Source organism: Ovis aries, chromosome 14 (genome assembly GCF_016772045.2).
Source record: "Ovis aries strain OAR_USU_Benz2616 breed Rambouillet chromosome 14, ARS-UI_Ramb_v3.0, whole genome shotgun sequence".
Lineage (NCBI taxonomy): Eukaryota > Metazoa > Chordata > Mammalia > Artiodactyla > Bovidae > Ovis > Ovis aries.
Window position 1 is genome coordinate 14,268,453 of NC_056067.1, and position 19,502 is coordinate 14,287,954.

Here is a 19,502-nt window from a genome sequence, read left to right on the forward strand (position 1 = left end):
GAGAGAGGCACGTAAAGGGCAGAGAAATTTTTCGTGTTTAAATTTCCTTGTCTTCCATGAAGCGTGAATTTTATTTCACACCATCTTCAACAATTGGCATGAAGGGTCACCCATTTCTTCAATTGGGAGGTGAAGGCCTGAGTCCGGGAGTGGGACGCGCAAACTCCGCTGTGTCGTGAGCCTCCGGACCGCAGGAGGCAGCAGCGAGCGAGGCGGATACAGTGTATCCAGGGCGGCGATGGATACGCTATAACGAGCCCGGCGGGGCGGCTACAATGTAACCGGGGCGGCGGTGGTCAGGTGAGCGGCGGGAGGGGCGCGGGCGGGGTTCTGGGTGGCGGGGACTCGGACGCTCGGGCCACCGCGCCCCGGAGCCCGGGGAGCCTCTCTCCCGAAACGGACACCGGTGCGTAGGGGACGAGGAACCTGGCCGAGGCCCAGGCCCGGGCGCAAAGTAGGATTCAGACTCCCGGACGATCACCTGGGGGCAGAGGGGCTTGGGGAGCTCAGCTGCCCCGATCCCGCTCTGTCAGGGTCTAGCTGGGAAGGCCGTCCCCGGGCACACTGTCACCCCTTCCAGCTGTCACCGCGCGCGTCTGTGGGATGCGAGAGGCCGGAAGGGACCCCACGGCTGTGCCACCGTGCTCTGGGGCTGGACCACTCTGAGCCTGTTTCCTCATCTCTGAAACTGACGAGGTGTGGTGGAAGACACCTGTCCCTGTGCGGAGCCACTTAGCGAGGGTCCCCAGAGTGTACGTTGCTGCTGTTGTTGTGGGTGAAGGTGGGGGAGGCCCTTTTGGGGTGGCGTCACCCAGAGGCAGGGGTGGCGCTGCCAAGCTTCAGTGGCAAGCAATCCTTAAAGGGACAGTAACGGCCCTGCTCCCGGTGGGGTCCTGGAGGCCTCCTGATGGCTGTGAGCAGCTAGGGTGCACCTTCGCCTTGTCCCCTCTGGGGCGAAGTTTAGGGACCTCTGGTGGCAGCTGGGTGATGACAGGACCTCTGGTGGCTGTGTCACAAGCAGAACAGGCAAGGCTGGTTCAGGCACCTCTGAGCTCTTTGTTCTCAGGGTCCTCTAAGTGCAAAGTCGTGGGCTCCTCACCCCGACCCCCGTGAGAGGAGGTCTCTGGAGAAGGGGAGACAGTGGACTAGTGGGTTTTCTGCATGCTGCTTGCTCAGTGTCCACCTTCCGGCCTGCACCTGCGAGGTCAGGCCTGAATTTGGGGTGCAGAGCTCTCTGTTGGCGGAGAAGGCAATGGCACCCCACTCCAGTACTCTTGCCTGGAAAATCCCATGGACAGAGGAGCCTGGAAGGCTGCAGTCCATGGGGTTGCTGAGGGTCGGACACGACTGAGAGACTTCACTTTCACTTTTCACTTTCATGCATTGGAGAAGGAAATGGCAACCCAGTCCAGTGTTCTTGTCTGGAGAATCCCAGGGACGAGGGAGCCTGGTGGGTTGCCATCTATGGGGTCGCACAGAGTCGGACACGACTGAAGTGACTTAGCAGCAGAAGCAGCAGCAGCTCTCTGTTGGTGAACCCGGTCAGGTGGTTAGGGTTGCTATTGCTCTCCTCTAAGCCGTTGCTGTGTACTTTGTCAGCTGGGCCCCTGCATTAGGGCCCCTTCTGGCTGCTCCTGGTACCCTCTTCTCCCTGGAAAATGCAATTCTCTTAACTTTGGCAGGAGAGGAACTGAGGCTGAGAGAGGTCAGGTTACCCCAGTCACTCACTCATCCATGGCCTCTCTGCCTGGCCTACCCATCAGGAGCTTAATGAGAAATGTGATTTCCAGGAGGGCTTGTATCCCAGAGAAGGGCAGCTGAGCAGTGTTACTGCCTTTGAGCTCCTCAGGCCATATTTTATTTTCTTTCTGACTAAGGCCTAAGAACCTGTGCATTTTGAGTATTTTAAAAAATTTAAATGTAATTGATTTACAATGTTGTGTTAGCTTCCGGTGCACAACAAAGTGCTTCTGTCACAGATACAGTTATCTTGTTCACGTTCTTGTCCATTATGGTTTATTACAAGATGTGGGCTATATTTCCCTGTGCTATACAGAAGGATCTTCTTGTTTATACATCCTTTATATAATGGTTTGCATCTGTTGACCCCATAACCCCAATCCAACCCCCACCCTCAACCACTTGGCAAACACAAGTCTGTTTTCTACATTCGTGTGTCTGTTTCTTATTTGCAGATAAGTTCATTTGTGTCATATTTTAGATTCCACATTTAAGGGATATCACATGGTATCTGTCTTTTGGACTTAGTGTGGTAATCTCTAGTTGCATCCATGTTGCTGCAAATGGCGTTGTTTCATTCTTTTTTTATGGCTAATATTCCATTGTGTATATTTGTACCACACCTTTGTCCACTCACGTGTTGATGGACATTTAAGTTCTTTCCACGTGTTGGCTATTGTGAATAGTGCTGTGATGGATGCTGGGTGCGTGTATCTTTTTGAATTACAGTTTTCTCCAGATGTATGCCCAGGAGTGGCATTGCACGATCATATTGCAAGTCTATTTCTAGTTTTTTCAGGAATGTCATCCTGTTCTCTATAATGCCTCTGGCTGTACTGTAAAACCCTGAGAGGTTTCTGAGGAGAGACCCATGGGGGTGGCTCCTGACCCTCCAGTCTTTGGGGGCTGGACTGACTGGCATGTGGTGTCACTGCCATGCACCTATGCTTAGTCTCCTGTTTGTAGTCTCCTTTAGACTGTATCTCTTTACAGCGGATACTCTTATTATCCCCGCTTGAAACATGCCAGCTCAAAGCACAGAAAGGTTTAGGCATTTGCCCCAGGTCACACAGCTAGAGCTGATAGAGTGTGGATTTGAGTAGGGCCAATTTGCCTGCTGATCACAGTCTGTTGGGGGTGATTAGTATGGATCTGTTTTGGCTGCAAGAGACAGAAATCCTCCTCCTGATAACAGTAGTTTAAGCAGAAGTTTATTTGTGTCTCAGTTGAATGAAGCCTGGGGGTGAGCAGCCCAGGGATTCTTCACCACTTGGGAAGAAGGGTCTGGTGAGTATGGGGACAGCTGGGTCTCCCCTGCATTCTGGAGGCTTCCCTGGGCCCTGTGGTTCCTGTCATCTGGGGAGGTGCTGGGCATCAGAGCCGAACAGTTTGTGAGCTTCCCAGAGACCTCAGGTTATAAGGGAGATAGGGGTTTGGGCTCATGGCACCATGTCCTGCCCTGCTGTGACCAGTAGGTAGCTGGTCTGCAGGTGCCAGTTCTACCGGTCCAGAACCTTCAACCCACATCCCTCCAGAGGCAGACAGGTCCCGCAGAGGTGTGGGGGTCCCCACCCAGGTGCAGGGCAACACCAGGGGTGAAGGGTGGCTTCGGGCCATTGCTGCTGGCTCAGTTTTCCTTTCAGTGTGTGTGTGGGCACACAGGAGTCATAGGATTGCCTTTTATAGTTACAGGTTATTTCAGACTGCAACCCAGGTGTCAGTAGAGCATAGCCAACATCCATGTCCTTCCTACAAAGTTTTGAAAACATCTTTCAACCTCCTGTGAACTCATTTTGTCTTTGGAGCAGAGAGAAGCTAAGGAATGTAGGTCAGCTAGTTAAGTGTGGGCCTCTGTCTCAGGAGCCACCAGCCCTGTGTGTCTGGTTTGCTGACCTCCCAGCTGTGAGCTCAGCACTTGTTGCCTGTGCCCTTGGGTTCCGGGGTGTGGGGCCAGCCGTGGGCTCAGGCCGCATGGTGGTTATAGAGCATTCAGGAGGCCTCTCCACAGGGCAGTGTTAAGGTTGGTCCTGCCCTGGGCCACACTGCAGGTGGCAGGGCAGGCCTGAGCCCTGGCATCAGCACTGAGCCTTCTGTTGGCTGGGCTTTCTGGGTGCTCTGACAGGGAAGGAGCACCCTGGGTCCTGGGCGAGAGGGAGGCACTGAGTGTTGGCTGTCCAGGCAATTTGTGCAGGACCAAAGGGGCTCCGTGCCGGAGGTCTGGCTGGGCACCCCCAGCCCTGCCTGCCCCATCGGTGGGCATCACTGCTTTCACTGAGGGGCCAGCCGTGGGGGCTGAGCTGGCTTGGGGAGGGGGTGCGGGGGGGAGGCCACGGTGTGGGGATATTTGGCCTGGACCCTCCAGGGGAAGTGAGAGGGGCCAGGTCTCCACTCTGATATCTCAGGCACTTGAAAAGGGAAGGAGACCCCAGTGAACCTGGGTTCTGGACACCCACCTCTGCTCTGCTCTGCTGTCTGCAGGTAGGATGCTATGGAATATGACGAGAAGCTCGCCCGGTTCCGGCAGGTCCATCTCAACCCCTTCAACAAGCAGCAGCATGAGCAGGGGGCTGGCGAGGAGGCCCTGGACATTACTTCTCAAGGTGGATGCGGGGGGCTGGGGTTGTGTAGGTGGTCTGCCCTGCTCACGCCAGCCCTCATCCTCTTAGGTGGTTCCCCCTGGGCGCATGCAGGTGGCTTCTTCACAGATCAGACTGCTTCCCCGTCGGTCCTCAGGAGAATGAACACGCCCCTGGGCGGGGATGTCTCACTGTCTTGCCTGCCTTGTCCCAGGGGCCGCACACAGCAGGCACTTCCTCAGGGAACACTCGGGGCGTGAACTCAGAGCCGAGCCCTGCAGGGTGAGAGGTCAGCAGGATGTGAGCCCTGAGATTGCAGACTGAGCGCACAGGGTGCCAGAGTCCACCCAGGGGCTCCCATGTCCTGGTATGTAGCCCTTCAGAGGTCCTCCTCCAGGCCACAGATGCACACACAAGCTGTGAGCCTTAGAAACTGGCGTGCTTCTGTAACCCTGGTTTTGCACGGCTCTGTCCTGTGGCCACAAGGACACAGGGTCCTCTGCTGGTGGACACGGGGCTCACCCCAGAGTAGAGCCCTGCTTCCCTGGGCACTTCTGTGGGCTCCCTGCTCCCCGAGGGTCCCTCAGCGCCCTCCTGGGGTGGCAGGCTGACTTGTCTCTCTGCCGCCCTCCCCACCTGCCCTGCTGCAGCGCGCCTGCCTGAGCTGCCTCCTGGGGAGCCAGAGTCCCGCTGCCCAGAGCGTGTAATGGATCTTGGCCTGTCTGAGGACCACTTCGCTCGCCCCGTGGTAAGGTTCAGGGTCTGTGGGTGGACAAGGTGACCACCCCCCCACCAGAGTTTGAGGGGTTGGCCATGTCCATCTCAGCTGGGTCTCCTAGGTGTGGAGTCTGAGGCCTGTGTGACACCCGGCTCCCACCTTATACCTGTGTGCTGGCCTGCAGAAATGGGTTGGATGCGGTGTTTGGAAGCCTGGGCTCTGTTGTCCTGGGCAGCCATTCTCTCCCCTCCATGCAGGATACTACAAAGCAAATATGGGGGTTGATTCCATCTGGGGTTCTGGGGAATCCTGTGGTCCATTGCAGGGTAAAGGCGAGGGCAGCCGCTGCCCACCACCACCTGCTCAGCTAGGCAGGACCACTCCTGTCTGAGCTAGGTTTTGTTCCATGAAAACCTTGTGGGGTGTTTTTTTTTTTTTTAAATTAAAAAGCTCTAATAACTCCTTTACAGTTTCAAAATCTTTGCAAACTATCTCCAACTGTTGATTGAGAGAGATGCTATGGTAACATTAACATAGGACTTTAAGATTCACCTGAGCCCCCATTTCTCGTTTGCTGCTCATTTTGCTGGTCATGTGGCCTTTAACTTTACATTCTGCAGGTACATACACTCCTCTTAGTTATGTGTTTGAACCCTTATTTTGCACTCCTGTGGGCAGTGACACCCCTTTCTTGGGGCCTCAGCCTCTAACTCTGAGACCTAGCCTGTTTCGTTGCCCAAGTTTAGGGCTTTGTTGGACCCGAGCTCGGGTCAGCCTGTTAGGTGCTGAGCCCAAGGGCAGGTGGCAGCCAGGGGTGTCTCTGAGCTTGGCAATTGAACCAGAGGCCACTTCCTCTCCTTCTTGACAGACAAGTGTCATTTCCCCTGCTTTCATCCAAGAGGAAGTTCTGTAGAAGCAAGCGAGATAGCACAGCCAGAAAAGCAATTGGATTTCTAAAAGAGGGAAGTTGTGTTTTGAAGAACACTGTGAGTTAGGTCTCCAGAGGCCCATGGGTGGAAATGTCCAGAGAGCGGGCAGGTGGTGTGGGCTGGTGCCGGCCTCTGCTGCTGATGGTCCTGGGCCTTGAGCAAGTCTTTGGGCCATCGGGGCTCGAGATGGGTGGGGAGATCTGTTCTGGGCCCAACGACACACAATCCGACTATCATCATCCCCAAACTGCCCTCCCCCATGTGAGCAGGGCCTGTTCCTGGCCTCTGATGTCCAGCAGCTGCGGCAGGCCATCCAGGAGTGCAAGCAAGTCATCCTGGACCTGCCAGAGCACTCGGAGAAGCAGAAGGACGCCGTGGTGAGACTCATCCATCTCCGGCTGAAGCTGCAGGAGCTGAAGGTGGGTGCCGGCCCACCCCCACCAGCAGCCAGAGCTGAAGTGGGGGCTGGGGGAGTGATGGGCCCTCAGCCCAGCTCTGATCCTGCCTGTAGTCCTGGGTCATGTGTCCACCCACTGAAGCAGGTGGGTGAGTTAGTCCCACCTTGAACCACATGACCCAGAGCGTGGCCTGGTTCCCTGGAGATGACAACAGAAGGGGTCGTGGATCCTGGACGCCAATAACCACTGGGGTCCATCATGTAGTCCTTGAGTCTGGTTCATGAGTCCATGGGATTTGGACAGTGGTAGGTTCATTAGAATATAGGTAAGGCAATAGTATGGGCTCAGACACCCCGAAAGACAGTGGCTTAAAGGATTGGTTGTGTAGATTTACTCACATGGAAGTGTTGCGGGTTCCCTGGGCCCATCTGGCAGCTACTGGCATTGGAGACTGCAGGTCCCCCTCTAATGTTGCTCTGCTCGTCCCTGGCAAGTCCAGGACAGCTTCCACCAATCTGGGTCTGCTCTCAGCCAGCCGAAACAAAGCAGGGAGGGCAGCGAGTGCCCCTCAGTACTGCTTACATGCCCTTGGCCCTAATGTGGCCCTGGCGCAGCACCTAGGTACAGAGGTGGTCTGTAATCTCAGTGGACCAGGCCTGACCGGGCACCCTGTTCTATTATAAAGGGAGGGGTCTGTGGTAACCTTTGCTGTATGTGGTGCCTGGAAGATGCAGTCAAGGGACTCATGTGCCCAGAAGGAGCTGTGACCCCTCCCTGGTCTCCTCCCTAGGACCCCAATGAGGATGAGCCCAACATTCGAGTCCTTCTTGAGCACCGCTTCTACAAGGAGAAGAGCAAGAGTGTGAAGCAGACATGTGACAAGTGTAACACAGTCATCTGGGGCCTCATTCAGACCTGGTACACCTGCACAGGTGGGCGGAGACCAGACTGCCCTTCTGGGCTGGCAGTCTAGGTCTCCAGGGAGAGGGGTTCTCTATCGTGTCCTCAGTATTTGCAGAACCCTGCAGTGTGTGGTGGGTGTAGCAAGAGGTGTCTGCCTTCACTGGGCTTAAGTCCACTAGCCACATGTGACGTTTCAAATTTAAATTATTGAACATAGATAAGTAGCTCCTCAGTTGTACTGTGCATGTTCCAAGTATACCATAGCCATGCAAGGTTGGTGGCCACCCCGCAGGACATTGTAGAAACACATCACTGTATTGGAGGTGCTGCTCTGGATGAGAAATCAAATGAGTCAGCGATGTGGTATGTTAGAAATAGTGAAGAAGGCTAGGTGAGGCACAAGCATGTCAGGGGGTGGGGTGCTGCTATTTTAGGGTGAAATGAAAAGGCTTCATGTGACATTTAATAAAAAAGCTTGGAGGTTAGGGGCAAACCAGGAGCATATCTGGGAAGGAACATTTCTGCAGGGGAGCTGTCTGTGCAAAGGCCTGTGGTCAGTGTGTGTCCAGCGTATTTGAGGAGGAGCAGAGAGCAGCGTGGCATAGAGGTGCTTCAGAGGTGGCAGGGGGCTTTTCTCTAAGTGCACTGGGGCCATTTGGGTGGATATACTTAGGTTTTAACTCCACCTGCTGATCTGAGTGTGGCATGGGGGAGGGAAAATGATGGGCTTCTGACCAGGGTGAGACTCTGACATTTAGATGAGAAGGGCCAAGTGCAACTGTGGCTAAAGGACTGGACATGGGTGTAAGAGAGGAGTCGGGATGACTTCCCAGTTTGTAGTCTCAGGAGGTTGAAAGACAGAGTCCCTGAAACCTGAGATGGGAAGCTGGGGTGGATTTGGGTAGGAAGAACCAGGTTTTACTTAGATGGCTTGGCCTTGATCCCTTGGGTATCCCAGTGGGCATGGCTGGTAGGCCCCTGGACTTCTGAGTCTGAAATTGGGGGAAAGGTGTGCACGTACCTTCAGGGCAAGGCTTGGGGTGGGGACATTTGGGGACCTGCAGTGGCACCTGGAGAGGCTCTTGGGTTGGTCTGGGAAGCCGAGTGGAGCCCCCTGGGGGTCCCAGAAGCTGAAGGTCATCCTGGGCTGCAGAGTGGTGCTCTTCCTAAGAGGCCTGCTGTTGGGCCCCCATCCCAGGGTGTTATTACCGCTGTCACAGCAAGTGTTTGAACCTCATCTCCAAGCCCTGTGTGCGGTCCAAAGTCAGCCACCAGGCCGAGTATGAGCTGAACATCTGCCCTGAGGCAGGCCTGGACAGCCAGGATTACCGCTGTGCTGAATGCCGAGCACCCATCTCTCTGCGTGAGTGCCCCCGGGGTGGGGGGCAGGAGTTGGGCAGGGCACAGGGCTGAGGGGAGCTGTTCTGGGCAGGGTGCCCTGCTATCAGCGGAGTGAGTAAGTGGGAGGAATGCGCAGTTGAGCTCCTCTCCTTGGGAAGCCAGAAAGGACTGCTTTTGGCACCTTTTCACGCCCGCCCAAACTGACCAAGGTTCCCCTAGGAGTCCCTGTAGGGCTGGGCTACAGTTTCCCTCCTGTGACTGCATCATCACAGAAAACCCACCCCATGGGAAGACCACACTACACTCACACCCTGTGTGTCAGGCCTTCCTAGAAACACACTGACATTGACTCGAGGGATTCCCTATCTACTGTCCCATTTTACTGATGGGAAACGGGAAGCGGGGCGACTTAGAAGAGGACGAGTCAGGGGCGGGGCCGGGCGGGGCGGGGGGCGGTGGGGAACCCTTGGTGCAGCTGGGGGAGAGGACCTCTCCGGTCTCCCTGACTTTGGGACATCTCCTCCACAGGGGGTGTGCCCAGCGAGGCCCGGCAGTGCGACTACACTGGCCAGTACTACTGCAGCCACTGCCACTGGAACGATCTGGCTGTCATCCCAGCCCGTGTGGTGCACAACTGGGACTTCGAGCCGCGCAAGGTGCGCGGGGAGAGAGAGCGGGGAGCGAGGGGTGCCGCCCTGGGGATTGGGTCGGGGCGTGGTGTGGCCGGGGGCGTGGCGGAGCGCTGGGGGGTGGGACGTGGCTGCGGGGGCGGGTCAGGACACAGACTGGGGCGGGGCCTCGGGGTGGGGCAGAGTGGGGCGGGGCCCGAGCCAGGGCGGTGCTGCGGGGGCGGGGCGGAGTGCAGAGGTGGCACCTTTCCGTCCCTCTGGCCCAGGTGTCCCGTGGCAGCATGCGCTACCTGGCGCTGATGATGTCGAGGCCAGTGCTCCGGCTCCGGGAGATCAATCCTCTGCTGTTCAACTATGTGGAGGAGCTGGTAGAGATCCGGGTAAGACAGGGGAGGGCCGGGCGTGGGGCAACCCTGCTCTCCCTTCGCAGCTGTGTGAGGAGATGCCACCTGTGTCGCTGGGCACCCCCCTCCCCTACTGTCCTTTAAGTTAAAGTCGCTAGAGCAACTGTCCAGTCACAATACGAAAGAGGACGCGAGGCTCAGAGGCAGTTTGAAATTTTCTAGCAACCACAGTAGAAAAATGAAGTTCATCTCAGTGACGTCTTTTAGTTCGTGCACATTATTGAGATACATCGTGTGGCGTGTCTGTATTGTGTTAGTCTGCATCCCAGTGTGTATTGTCAAGAGCAGCCTCACATTGGCCCAGCCATGTCTGGTTGGTGTTCTGAGGAGCTGTGTGTTACTGAGGGTCCTCTCTTTGGCACTCAGCAGGAGGGCAGGGTGGGGTGTGCCTCAGGCAGGTGCGGAGAGGAATGGGACTTGTTGGAGAGGAGCTGAGGCACAGGGCCACTGAGCTGAGGAGGGAATCTGGGTTCAACTGGGCCGTCTGATGCAAGCTCAGGTGCTCCCAAGGGGTGTGTTCACGTGTGGAGCTGGGTGGGGAGCAACTGTGCACGAAGGAAGTTTAGGGTCCTGCCTGGTGGGGAAGCTGTGGCTTGACCTTGAGCTCGGCTGGAGGGCTCAAAGCTGGGACTGTCGTGGGGGGACGGGAATGCACTTACAGTCCTCTGCTGACCTGGAGTGTAAAGTGACAAAGCTTCCCACAAAGCCAGCCCCGCCCCACCCGCACTGACCATGAAGACATGCCTGGCACAGCCCCTGCTCTGGCCAGAAATGCCCACCTGCCCCTCTTGTCCACAGAAGCTGCGCCAGGATATCTTGCTCATGAAGCCATATTTTATCACCTGCAGGGAGGCCATGGCAGCGCGCCTGCTCCTGCAGGTCAGTCCACCCGTCCCCCGGGGTAGGGGAGGGGTGGGTGGGGAAGGGGTCCTCCAGGAGGGCAGGAAACAGACCAGGATTGTGAGGGGAAGGCTTGACACTGAGCGTGTGCTGTGCCGTCAGCAGAGGGTCTCCGCACTGTTCCAGGGAACACCAGGTCTACCCACAAAAGCATTCTACCCGCAGAAGTGGTTTCTGCTTCTGTCAGCACGAGAAGCACTGAGAGAGTGGGTGTCCCCCTGCAGCCTTCACGGGAGCCTCCACAGAGTGGACCCAGGGAGGGCCAACCACAGAACACTTCGCGGCTCACCTACTTGTTTGCAAGCGCTCACTGGGTGCCTGCTGCGGCCGACAGTGTTCTGGGTCCTGGGGAGCAGCGAGCAGAGCGGGCGGCACCTGGCCCTCACCTAGGGGTGCACTCTCCAGATTGGGCTGACAGGAAGAGTAGGAAGCAGCGCATGGGGTGGTGAGATGTGTGGACAAGATAAAGCTGGGAAGAGGGCTCCGGGCAGGCAAGGGCCGGGTCTGGCGGCCCCGGGGTCACATGGCTGCGCCTGCAGCTCCAGGACCGGCAGCACTTTGTGGAGAACGATGAGATGTACTCGGTGCAGGACCTGCTAGACACGCACACGGGCCGGCTGGGCTGCTCTCTGGCTGAGACCCACACGCTGTTTGCCAAGCACATCAAACTGGACTGTGAGGTGGGCCCCCACAAGCCAGGTGGGGAGGTGGGAGGGCGGCTCGGGAGGATGTACCCCCCCACCTGGGAGTGGGCACTGACCTCCCCGCCTCGCCTGCAGCGGTGCCAGGCCAAGGGCTTTGTGTGCGAGCTCTGCCGGGAGGGAGATGTGCTGTTCCCCTTCGACAGCCACACGTCCGTGTGCGCCGACTGCTCTGCCGTCTTCCACAGGTCTGTGTGAGCGTCTGCCTCCATAGACTGTAGACAGGTGTGGGAGAGACAGGTGCTGGGAATGTTGGGTGGGGAGAGGCTGGGGCTTGACCTTTGCCACCTGGTTTCAAATGGGACTTAAGTTTACTGAGGCTGGAGCTTCCTAAGCTCTCTAGTTTTTGTGATTTTCTTTTTTCAAACATCCCTAGGCCACAAGAAATACCCAGCAGTTTTATTTATTAAGTACTTAGGTTCAACAATGGAAGCATTTATGTCCTAAAGACTTGTGGATGTTTGGAAGAATGACACACAGAAGTGGGAAGAAGATATTTGAACTCTTTAAGTACACTTAACAGTAGGCGTGTGCCTGTGGGGCCCACACGGCTTGTCACACTGGGCTCAGATGGGACCCCACCACCCTGTTTCTGTCCACACTGGACTTTCCTGGCCCTTGTTGTTTCTCAGAGTGACCCACAGCCTCACAGATCAGCAGAGCTGGACTGCAGTCTCAGTAAGGACTGTAGCAGAAAGTGTTGAAACTCTGAGCTCCCTTGAGCTGGCAGTTTGTGTGGTGTCCTATCAAATGTTGCTGTGTCCCTTTCAAAAATTAAGCTGCCATGGGAACTGTGTGCACCTCCACAGAGCCCTGGGCGGGGGACGCTTTACACAGTAGTGGAAACAGGTCAGGGAGGGGAGTCACTGAGAGGGTCAGAGGGTACCAGGTGATAGGTGTGGCCCCTTGGGATGTCTGTGCAGAGGTATGTATGGGATACAGGCCTGGCCGGCACACCTGGGTGAGACTGCTGCAGGCTCCCGTCTGCTAAAGGAATATTGTGAAGACTCAGGGTTACAATTCTACTTGTGGAGCCCCCTCTTCATGGCCATTCCTGTCTCCCCCAGGGACTGCTACTACGACAATTCCACCACGTGCCCTAGGTGTGCGCGCCTCACTCTGCGGAAGCAGTCGCTCTTCCAGGAGCCTGGTCCAGACCTGGATGCCTGAGCAATGGAAGCCCTTCTAGGCCTGTCTGTCCTGCTGGCCGTTGCCACAGTCAACATGTTTCCTGTACTGTGGAGACCTAGGGTCTGGCCCCTGGACCCCGCCACTGCTGAGCCAGCACCATCAGGACCACCGTCCCCCGGCTCGTGCTGGGGCTTGAAGTGTCTGTTTTTTGGGTTGGCTGCTGTGAGGGCCAGGATGTGCACCCTTCCTCCACTGCAGAGCTTTGAGGGTCAGGTGGGGGGAGCATCCCTCACCTCCTCTTTGGTCAAGAGCCCCCCACCCTACTCTGCCCACGTTGGGAGCAAGGCTGCTGGGCCCTGGCTATCCTGGAAATCCTGGAAGTCTTCCGGGAGTGCTGACAAGACTGAGGATGCAGCCTTAGCCTGACTTTTGCCTGTGGTGGATGGTGTGGGTTCTACTTGGAGGCCCCTCCCCCAGCCCCTGGCCTCTTTGAGGTCCCCTGGTTGTCCCTGGCTGGGGCTGTGTTCATCACTATCTCCCAAGGGCCCTGCCCCTGCCCCCGGGTTCTCTCTCTGGGGTCTTCGCCAGTAGGACCATTCCAGGGGCTGCTGGCTGCCGTGGAGATCTCACCTCCTAACCGCCCCTGCCTTGGCCCAGCCCAGCTCACTCTGGTGCTTCATGCTGGGTGGCTGAGGGGGTCCCACCCAGTGAGGAAGTGTGCTTCCAGGTATTGGGCAAGACCATGCCCCTGGCAGGTCAAGGTTAGGTGAGAGGGCTAGGGGACAGTAGACCTGGACCGAGTGTGCCTATGGAGGACTCTGAATCACTCAGAGACCCCCCAACCGGGGCCTTCTGTTTGGGGAACTGAGATCAGGCACTGGAAATACTTGCTCAGGGGAGCACCAGGCAGGACTCATGAGCTGTGGGAGGTCCTGCCACCAGCGGGCAGAGGGAGCTGGGCATGGAGGACTGACCCAGTGGGGAAGATGCATTTGTGGGGACCATCCAGGGGAAGGCTGCCCTGGCTTTGCTGGCCTTCTTCTTGCCCTGGATTGTGCTTGGCTGTTGACACCTGGGGCTGACACACACATGTGGTGGCTGGTGGGCAGGAGGCTGTCACCTGGACATCCATCACCTTTGACTGGGAAGCGCAAGGAGAGGCTTGGCCAACAGGGAGGCCAGCTGAGCCAATGTGGGGGGTGGGTAAGGACAGTGCCAACCCCTCCATGCCCCTTTGCACCCCAGGGAAGCCCTGCCCAGGGACTTTAGGCCACCCTCTGACTGTGCTGGGCTGTTCAGAATGTCAGTGTGGGGGGCTGGTCCAGATGGGGCCACCCTGCTTCCCATTCTTGGGTCTAGGGGGTTAAAGGCTAAGCACCCTCTTCCTACACCTCAGATCTGTACGTCTCACTGTGGCATCACATTTCTGTCCCAGGGATCCTGGCTTCTCCCAAATGGACTCTGTAATCAGCATCGTGTTATTCAGGTTACAGTCACTGTGTCCGTAAGAAATGTCAGTAGCCATTTGTTGAGCAAGGTTGACTCTTTTTTTTAAACTTCCTCCCACATCACGTCTTCTCCTCCCCCTTCTGGGTGACAGATTCTTTAAACGGAATCATGTGTAGGTCTTTCTGAGACCACATCACAGAACCCAGAGGAACCAGTTAGTATGGGCAGGCCTCCCAGGAGAGCTGTGTGGGCTGGGTGCTGCGGACACAGCAGGGTTTGCTGCAGGGTTAGTCAGAGCCCACAGGCCCCTCCCACAGGGTCAGGTGTAAATGGGGCACCTGACCTTGGCCTCAGTGTGCTGACACCTCTGTAGGCTGCACTAAAGCACACCCTCTGGGGTTGTTTGGGTTCCAGGAAGTGCTGAGCCCAGTCTGACTCTGTAACAGAACCTATGTCTTCTCTCCTGAGTCCTCCCAGAGGGAGGACTGTCATGTTAACTCAGTGTAAGCAGTGCCAGCCCAGGTCTAGCTCCCAGAAGCACCTCTGGTCTTCAAGTTTGACTCACTGAAAGGGCCCTTGGAGCTCAGGAGAACCCGAGACCCCCTCCCAAATGACATTCAAACCTCTGTGTATGTACATTTCTCTCTGGAGATACGACCTCTGGTTTTGAGGATGATCTCAAAGAAACATCAGCAGTGTGTGACACAAGGGGTGGGGGAAGGGTGTGTGTGGGCTGTCTGTGGGCCCACGCTGGCGCCTCCACGTCAAACAACTAAAGCCACACTTTGGTATCAGAGGGAGCATGCAGTCTCCACCCATCCACTTCAGGTATGAGGATGAGTTTTTGTTAAACTTTTAACTTTAACAGCTGTAGGTTTACAGAAGTGCTGCAAACACATTCCCAGGTACCCATCTCCTGGATTCCGTGAATGTTAACATTTTCCCCATTTTGCCTTACTCTTTCTCCACACACTTTCTTTTGAACCATCTGGTGGAAGTTGCAGATGGTGCCCCTTTGCCTCTAAGTGCTCCTGTGTTACCCCAGCAAGGACATGCCTCCCACAGCTACGGCGTAGTCATGACATCAGGATGCTCACGTGGATGCCGACCATAAAGCCTACAGCAAGTGTGTTCAGATTGAGCCACTTGGTTGCCATGTCATTTTAGTCTTTAATCTGGAAGGGTTCAGGACTCTGACACAGAAAATCACAGATAAATTATTCTGAAGACTTTCCTTCAGTGTGGGTTTTTTTTGACTGGACTCAGGCTTTGCACTTTTGGTGGGATTTTCCACCCACCAAAGTGGTGGATGGGTCCAATTTGTCATCTGTCCTACTCAAAACGCTCTGGTCCACTTGGTCCAGCTGACTGACATCTTCCTGGCACTCTTTAGGCACTTTCTTACTTCTAGCACAGGAAAGTGTTTCAGGCTTAGTTAGTAATTGCCCCAGTCCCAGCCCTGACACCAGTTATTTCTCTGAGGAGCCTTGGGATCTTCTGGTGGAGGATGAATGTGATAGTTGGGTGTGCTCACTTTTGGGCTGATCACTGCCCATAGGTCCTTTCAGTAGTGTGGAAATAGTACTCCTTATCTATTTCTTTTCTGGTCTATAAACATTAAAAACCATGAGTTCACAGTGAAACTTCCAACTTCAAAACAACACAAGTCATTCTTTCCCTTTTTTATGTTTATTATTTCCTTGCTCGACAGTGAGAAAGCTGGCTCCCTTATCCAGAGTACCCTTATTTGCTCAGTCCAACAGTACACAGAAAGCACCTTTGGGACTGGTCACTTACGCTGGTGAGAAATAAGGCTACTCATGAGCCTTTAATATTTGTCTATAGCCCAAGGGCATACAGTCAAAAAGTACTTGCTTTTGCTTCTTCATTGTGGGTGTGCGGTTCCTGTGAAATACGGTTCCATTCAGGTAGTCTACTGATTTATTTCCCCATCCTTGTTTACTTTTGTTTGTGCAGTACATTAACATGGTCCCCAAAGTCAGAACTTCATAAAAGGTAAAAAAGTTATATCTCCTCCCACCTCTGGAACCAATCTCTTTAGTCTGATTTCTCCCACCTTTGTTTCTTATTGTACAAATGAGTATGATGTATGTGTATTTTCTTACTTCCCTGTCTTTCTTCCACAAAAGGTAGCATACTCTACTCCTGATGTTGCTTTTCTTCTATTAATAATATATCCTGGAAACCACTCCACATCAGTTAAGTTCGTCCTTGTTCTATTATTGTAGTTATCATCACAACTGTCTAACTCGCCCTTGTGTACAAGCACCATTTCATATTTGACTTTTTACATGAGACTCTTCAGGCTATTTCCTAGGTTTTGAAGTTACAAACAAGGCTGCAACAAAATCCATGCATCTGTATTTTCTTTTGTTGGAAGTGTATCCTCCTAAAAGTGGGATTGTTAAATCAAAATAAATATATTTTGTATTAGTGCTTGATACTCCTCTGTAAGGGACGTACCAGTTTGTGTTCCCACCAGCAGTGAGGGTGCCTGTGACCCCACAGCCTAACCAGTGGAGTGTGTAGCCATACTTTTGATTATTGCTGATCTGAATAATGAGAAATGGTATGAGTGTTGTTTCATCTGCACTTATGTTTGAAGAGCTAATTTACTTACTTATGAATTATATCTTTTGTCTACTTTTCTATGGGGTTTTTGGTATTTTCTTCTCAATCTTTAAGAGTTCTTCACATATCAGAGATATTAACTCATTATCTGTGAGAAATTTTCTTCCAGTGTGTCGTTTGCCTTTGACTCTGTTTGTCCTCTTTTATTCTCATGGAAAAATTTTATTACATTTTCACATCATCAAACTGATTAATCTTAAATTTCACCTGGACTTTGAGTTACAGAAGATCTTCCTGATCACCCCTGGGGAAGAGGCATATATCCATGGGTTGTGTAGCATTTGTATTGTTTCAGCTTTTACAGTTAGATCCCTCATCTGTTTGTTTATTCCTGTGTATGCTGTGAGGTGTGAACTAACTAGCTTTTGCCAAATTTTAACTAGCTGTCCTGCACTATTAAAAAAAACCTATCTGTATCTACTTCTAGACTTTCTATTGTATTCTACACATTTGAGTACCTCCTTGATTCAATCAGAGGTTTTATAGTGTGTTTCAATGTCTAGCAGGGCTGGTCTCATTGTGTGTTTTAAATAACTTTTCCTGGATTTTTCTTTCAATCTTCTTAAAGCGCATATTTAAGCACAATTTCAGTAACAAGATGTGATGCTCTTTAGTGTCAAAATGAATGTACCAGAAGCAGGGTTTCCAAGGATGTTAAACATCTAGAAGCCAAGACTTGGCCAGGTGTCACCTAGGAGGTTGCCCTGTCATGTCTGGTCTTCCTGCCGCGGAGTGTGTTGTGCACTGAGGTCACCTAGGAGAGCTGTTTGGAGCACCGCTCCTTCTCACTGTACAGCTCCCTGTAGCAGCTTATTGCATCATTGATTGCTCTTGAAACTTGACGTTTCCACATGGCATCAGGGCTGTTACTGGTAAGGACCTGCAAGCCGGCCTCAAAATGTGAGAAGGCTGCTGACAGCTCCCGTGTGGTTAGTTGGCGCAGGGCAGGGGCAGCCTCTTCACCCTCCTCCTCCTCTCCTGCGGGCTCCTGCTCCAGCTGCATCAGCTCCTCATTCGAGAGACCCTCCTCGTGGGACTGCAGCAGCTGGTCCACATCAGCTTCTCCCACCTCTCCAACAGCCACACTCTTGGCAAGGATCACAATATTTTGTTGAAGCTGTGCAATGCCATCTGTTTGGGAAGCACTCTGGAAATGAACACACTCAGGCCAAATCTTCTTCCACACACTGTTCATTGTTGCTGGTCTGAGCTCTCCCCAGGCTACTGCAATGTTGTCCACAGCGTCCATGATGCTGTAGTTTCTCCAGAACTCCCTGATCTCTGCTGTATCCTCCCCATCTGTTGCTTCTAGGATGTGCTCAAAAGTCCTTCTCAGGTAATGAGCTCTGAAGGCAGAGGCTACACCTTGACCCATGGGCTGGATCGAGTCAGCTGTGCTGTCATGAAGATACTCCACTCTTACATTATTAGACAGATCGCTCAGATTGACTGGGTGGCATGGTGCCTTGTCTAAGATGAGCAGGGCTTTGTTGGTCAGGTTATTTTGGGCACAGTATTTCTCAATGGCAGGGCAAAAAAAATATGTGAACCATTCATGAAAGATGCTCCTGGTTGCCCAAGCCTTTCTGCTTGAGCGCCAAATCACGGGCAGATTGGGCTTGGAGTACCCCTTCAGAGCCTTGGGGTTTTCTGAGTGGTACACCAATAGGGGTTTCAACTTGAAGTCCCCAGCTGCGTTGCCACCAAGAAGCAGCATCAAGCGATCTTTGGATGATTTAAATCCTGGCTGAGCTCTCTCTTCTACTGAAAGAAACGTTCTTTCAGGCAGTCTTTTCCAATAAAGACCTGTCTCATCCACATTAAAAACTTGCTGGGGGGTGTACTCACCTTCCTGAATGATGCTCTTCAGTATTTCTGGATATTCATCCTCCTTGGCAGGAGCTGCAATGTTCATCTTGAAGTGGGGCAAACAGTGGCGTTCCTTGAATCTCACAAACCACCCTTTACTTGCAGTAAACTTTTCTGTTTGAGAGCTTTCACCTTGCTCACGCTGTAAGTCATCAAACAAACTCTTGGCCTTCTTCTGAATAACGGTGACACTCAGGGGCACGTTTCGCTGGCTCTGGTCTTCAAGCCACAAGCGCAACAACCGCTCCATGGTCTCCGTGACTGCACTTCGGTGGCGAGTCAACCGGGAGGCTCTCAAAGGAGTGGCTATTTGTGAACTCGCTTTGATTTTGTCTTTATTATCTCTGATGGTCGCCACTGTAGAGGTAGCAAGGCCTAAGGCCTTTGCGATCTGGCTGAGCTTCTCACCCACTTCAAACCGTCTTAACACTTCTAACTTCACGTCGAGGGTGATTGCTTTCCTTTCCCTTTTGGCACTCCGGATGACTGCGGCGTTTAGGGACCTTTTCCCAGGCATTTGCCGCCCGTATGTACTAACCACAGCAGTCTCAGGGGCAAGAAAGCCTGTGGTTGCTCCACGCCCCTTCGCAGAATTTGGGGAAGAGAAAGTGGGGCTTCCCGGAGGCGCAGGATGACGACACCGGGGACGTGACCGGGTCAGCACAGGCCGGCCCACGACACAGCCCAGGACAGGGCCGGTTCCTTCTGGGTTCCAGGGAGTCGATCAGAGCGGCCAAATCCCTGGACAGCAGGACTGGGTTTCCCTGATGCAGAAAACAAAACTCCGTGAGGGGCGGTAATACCGCACAGCCCACGCCGCCCGGGGTCTTCGGTTCCTGGGGAACCGGTTCCCAGCGCTGTACCTGGACCACAAGGAGCCGGCGGGCAGGGGGGCTGTTGTACGCCGCTTCCCAAGGAGGACTCCAGATTTAAAGTAAGTCTAAAGGCTGTCTCCTCAGCACCTAGCCCGCGTCTGCCACCGTAGTGTAGGTGGCGCAAACGTTCAGATCCGAGTCAGGCCGGACAGTAGACACCTGAAGCAAGGTCCCCACCTAGGCGCCTTGGCCTCACCGCGCATGCGCTAGACGCCGCGGTCCGCGGGAGGTGTAGTGCCCTATGACCTACTCGCCGCCGCACTGGGCGTGCGCGCGCCGCGCGGCGC

The 19,502-nt window shown here is 54.2% G+C and overlaps 2 protein-coding genes across 14 annotated transcripts; one reads left to right on the forward strand and one right to left on the reverse strand.

Moving 5' to 3' along the window:
- The first annotated feature begins 220 nt into the window (after window positions 1–220).
- DEF8 (differentially expressed in FDCP 8 homolog) lies at window positions 221–16,489 on the forward strand. 13 transcript variants are annotated; one of them, XM_060398291.1, is made up of 14 exons: window positions 221–300; window positions 581–752; window positions 2,967–3,027; window positions 4,219–4,340; window positions 4,967–5,064; window positions 6,233–6,382; window positions 7,152–7,293; window positions 8,463–8,627; window positions 9,134–9,261; window positions 9,501–9,614; window positions 10,437–10,517; window positions 11,078–11,218; window positions 11,318–11,427; window positions 12,307–16,489. In XM_060398291.1, the coding sequence occupies exons 4-14, from the start codon at window positions 4,229–4,231 to the stop codon at window positions 12,407–12,409; spliced, it is 1,344 nt and encodes a 447-aa protein (XP_060254274.1). In that variant the 5' UTR covers window positions 221–300; window positions 581–752; window positions 2,967–3,027; window positions 4,219–4,228; the 3' UTR covers window positions 12,410–16,489. The 13 variants fall into 13 exon arrangements, with proteins under 13 accessions (XP_060254274.1, XP_042087497.1, XP_042087498.1 ...); XM_042231563.2 differs by lacking the exon at window positions 2,967–3,027; XM_042231564.2 differs by lacking the exon at window positions 581–752.
- A 736-nt stretch (window positions 16,490–17,225) lies between these two features.
- Window positions 17,226–18,857, reverse strand: CENPBD1 (Putative CENPB DNA-binding domain-containing protein 1). Its single transcript, XM_015100418.4, has one exon. It carries the CDS (start codon window positions 18,855–18,857, stop codon window positions 17,226–17,228), a length of 1,632 nt encoding a protein of 543 aa, XP_014955904.1.
- Between the last annotated feature and the right edge of the window lie 645 nt (window positions 18,858–19,502).

Bases quoted from the DNA above. Each gene is read 5' to 3' on its own strand.
- DEF8 (XM_027977789.3), top strand. From the start codon at position 4,229: ATGGAATATGACGAGAAGCTCGCCCGGTTCCGGCAGGTCCATCTCAAC. The intron at 4,341-4,966 runs GTGGATGCGGGG...GCCCTGCTGCAG, and splicing joins CCTGGACATTACTTCTCAAG to CGCGCCTGCCTGAGCTGCCT. The intron at 10,518-11,077 runs GTCAGTCCACCC...CTGCGCCTGCAG, and splicing joins CAGCGCGCCTGCTCCTGCAG to CTCCAGGACCGGCAGCACTT.
- CENPBD1 (XM_015100418.4), bottom strand. From the start codon at position 18,857: ATGCCTGGGAAAAGGTCCCTAAACGCCGCAGTCATCCGGAGTGCCAAA.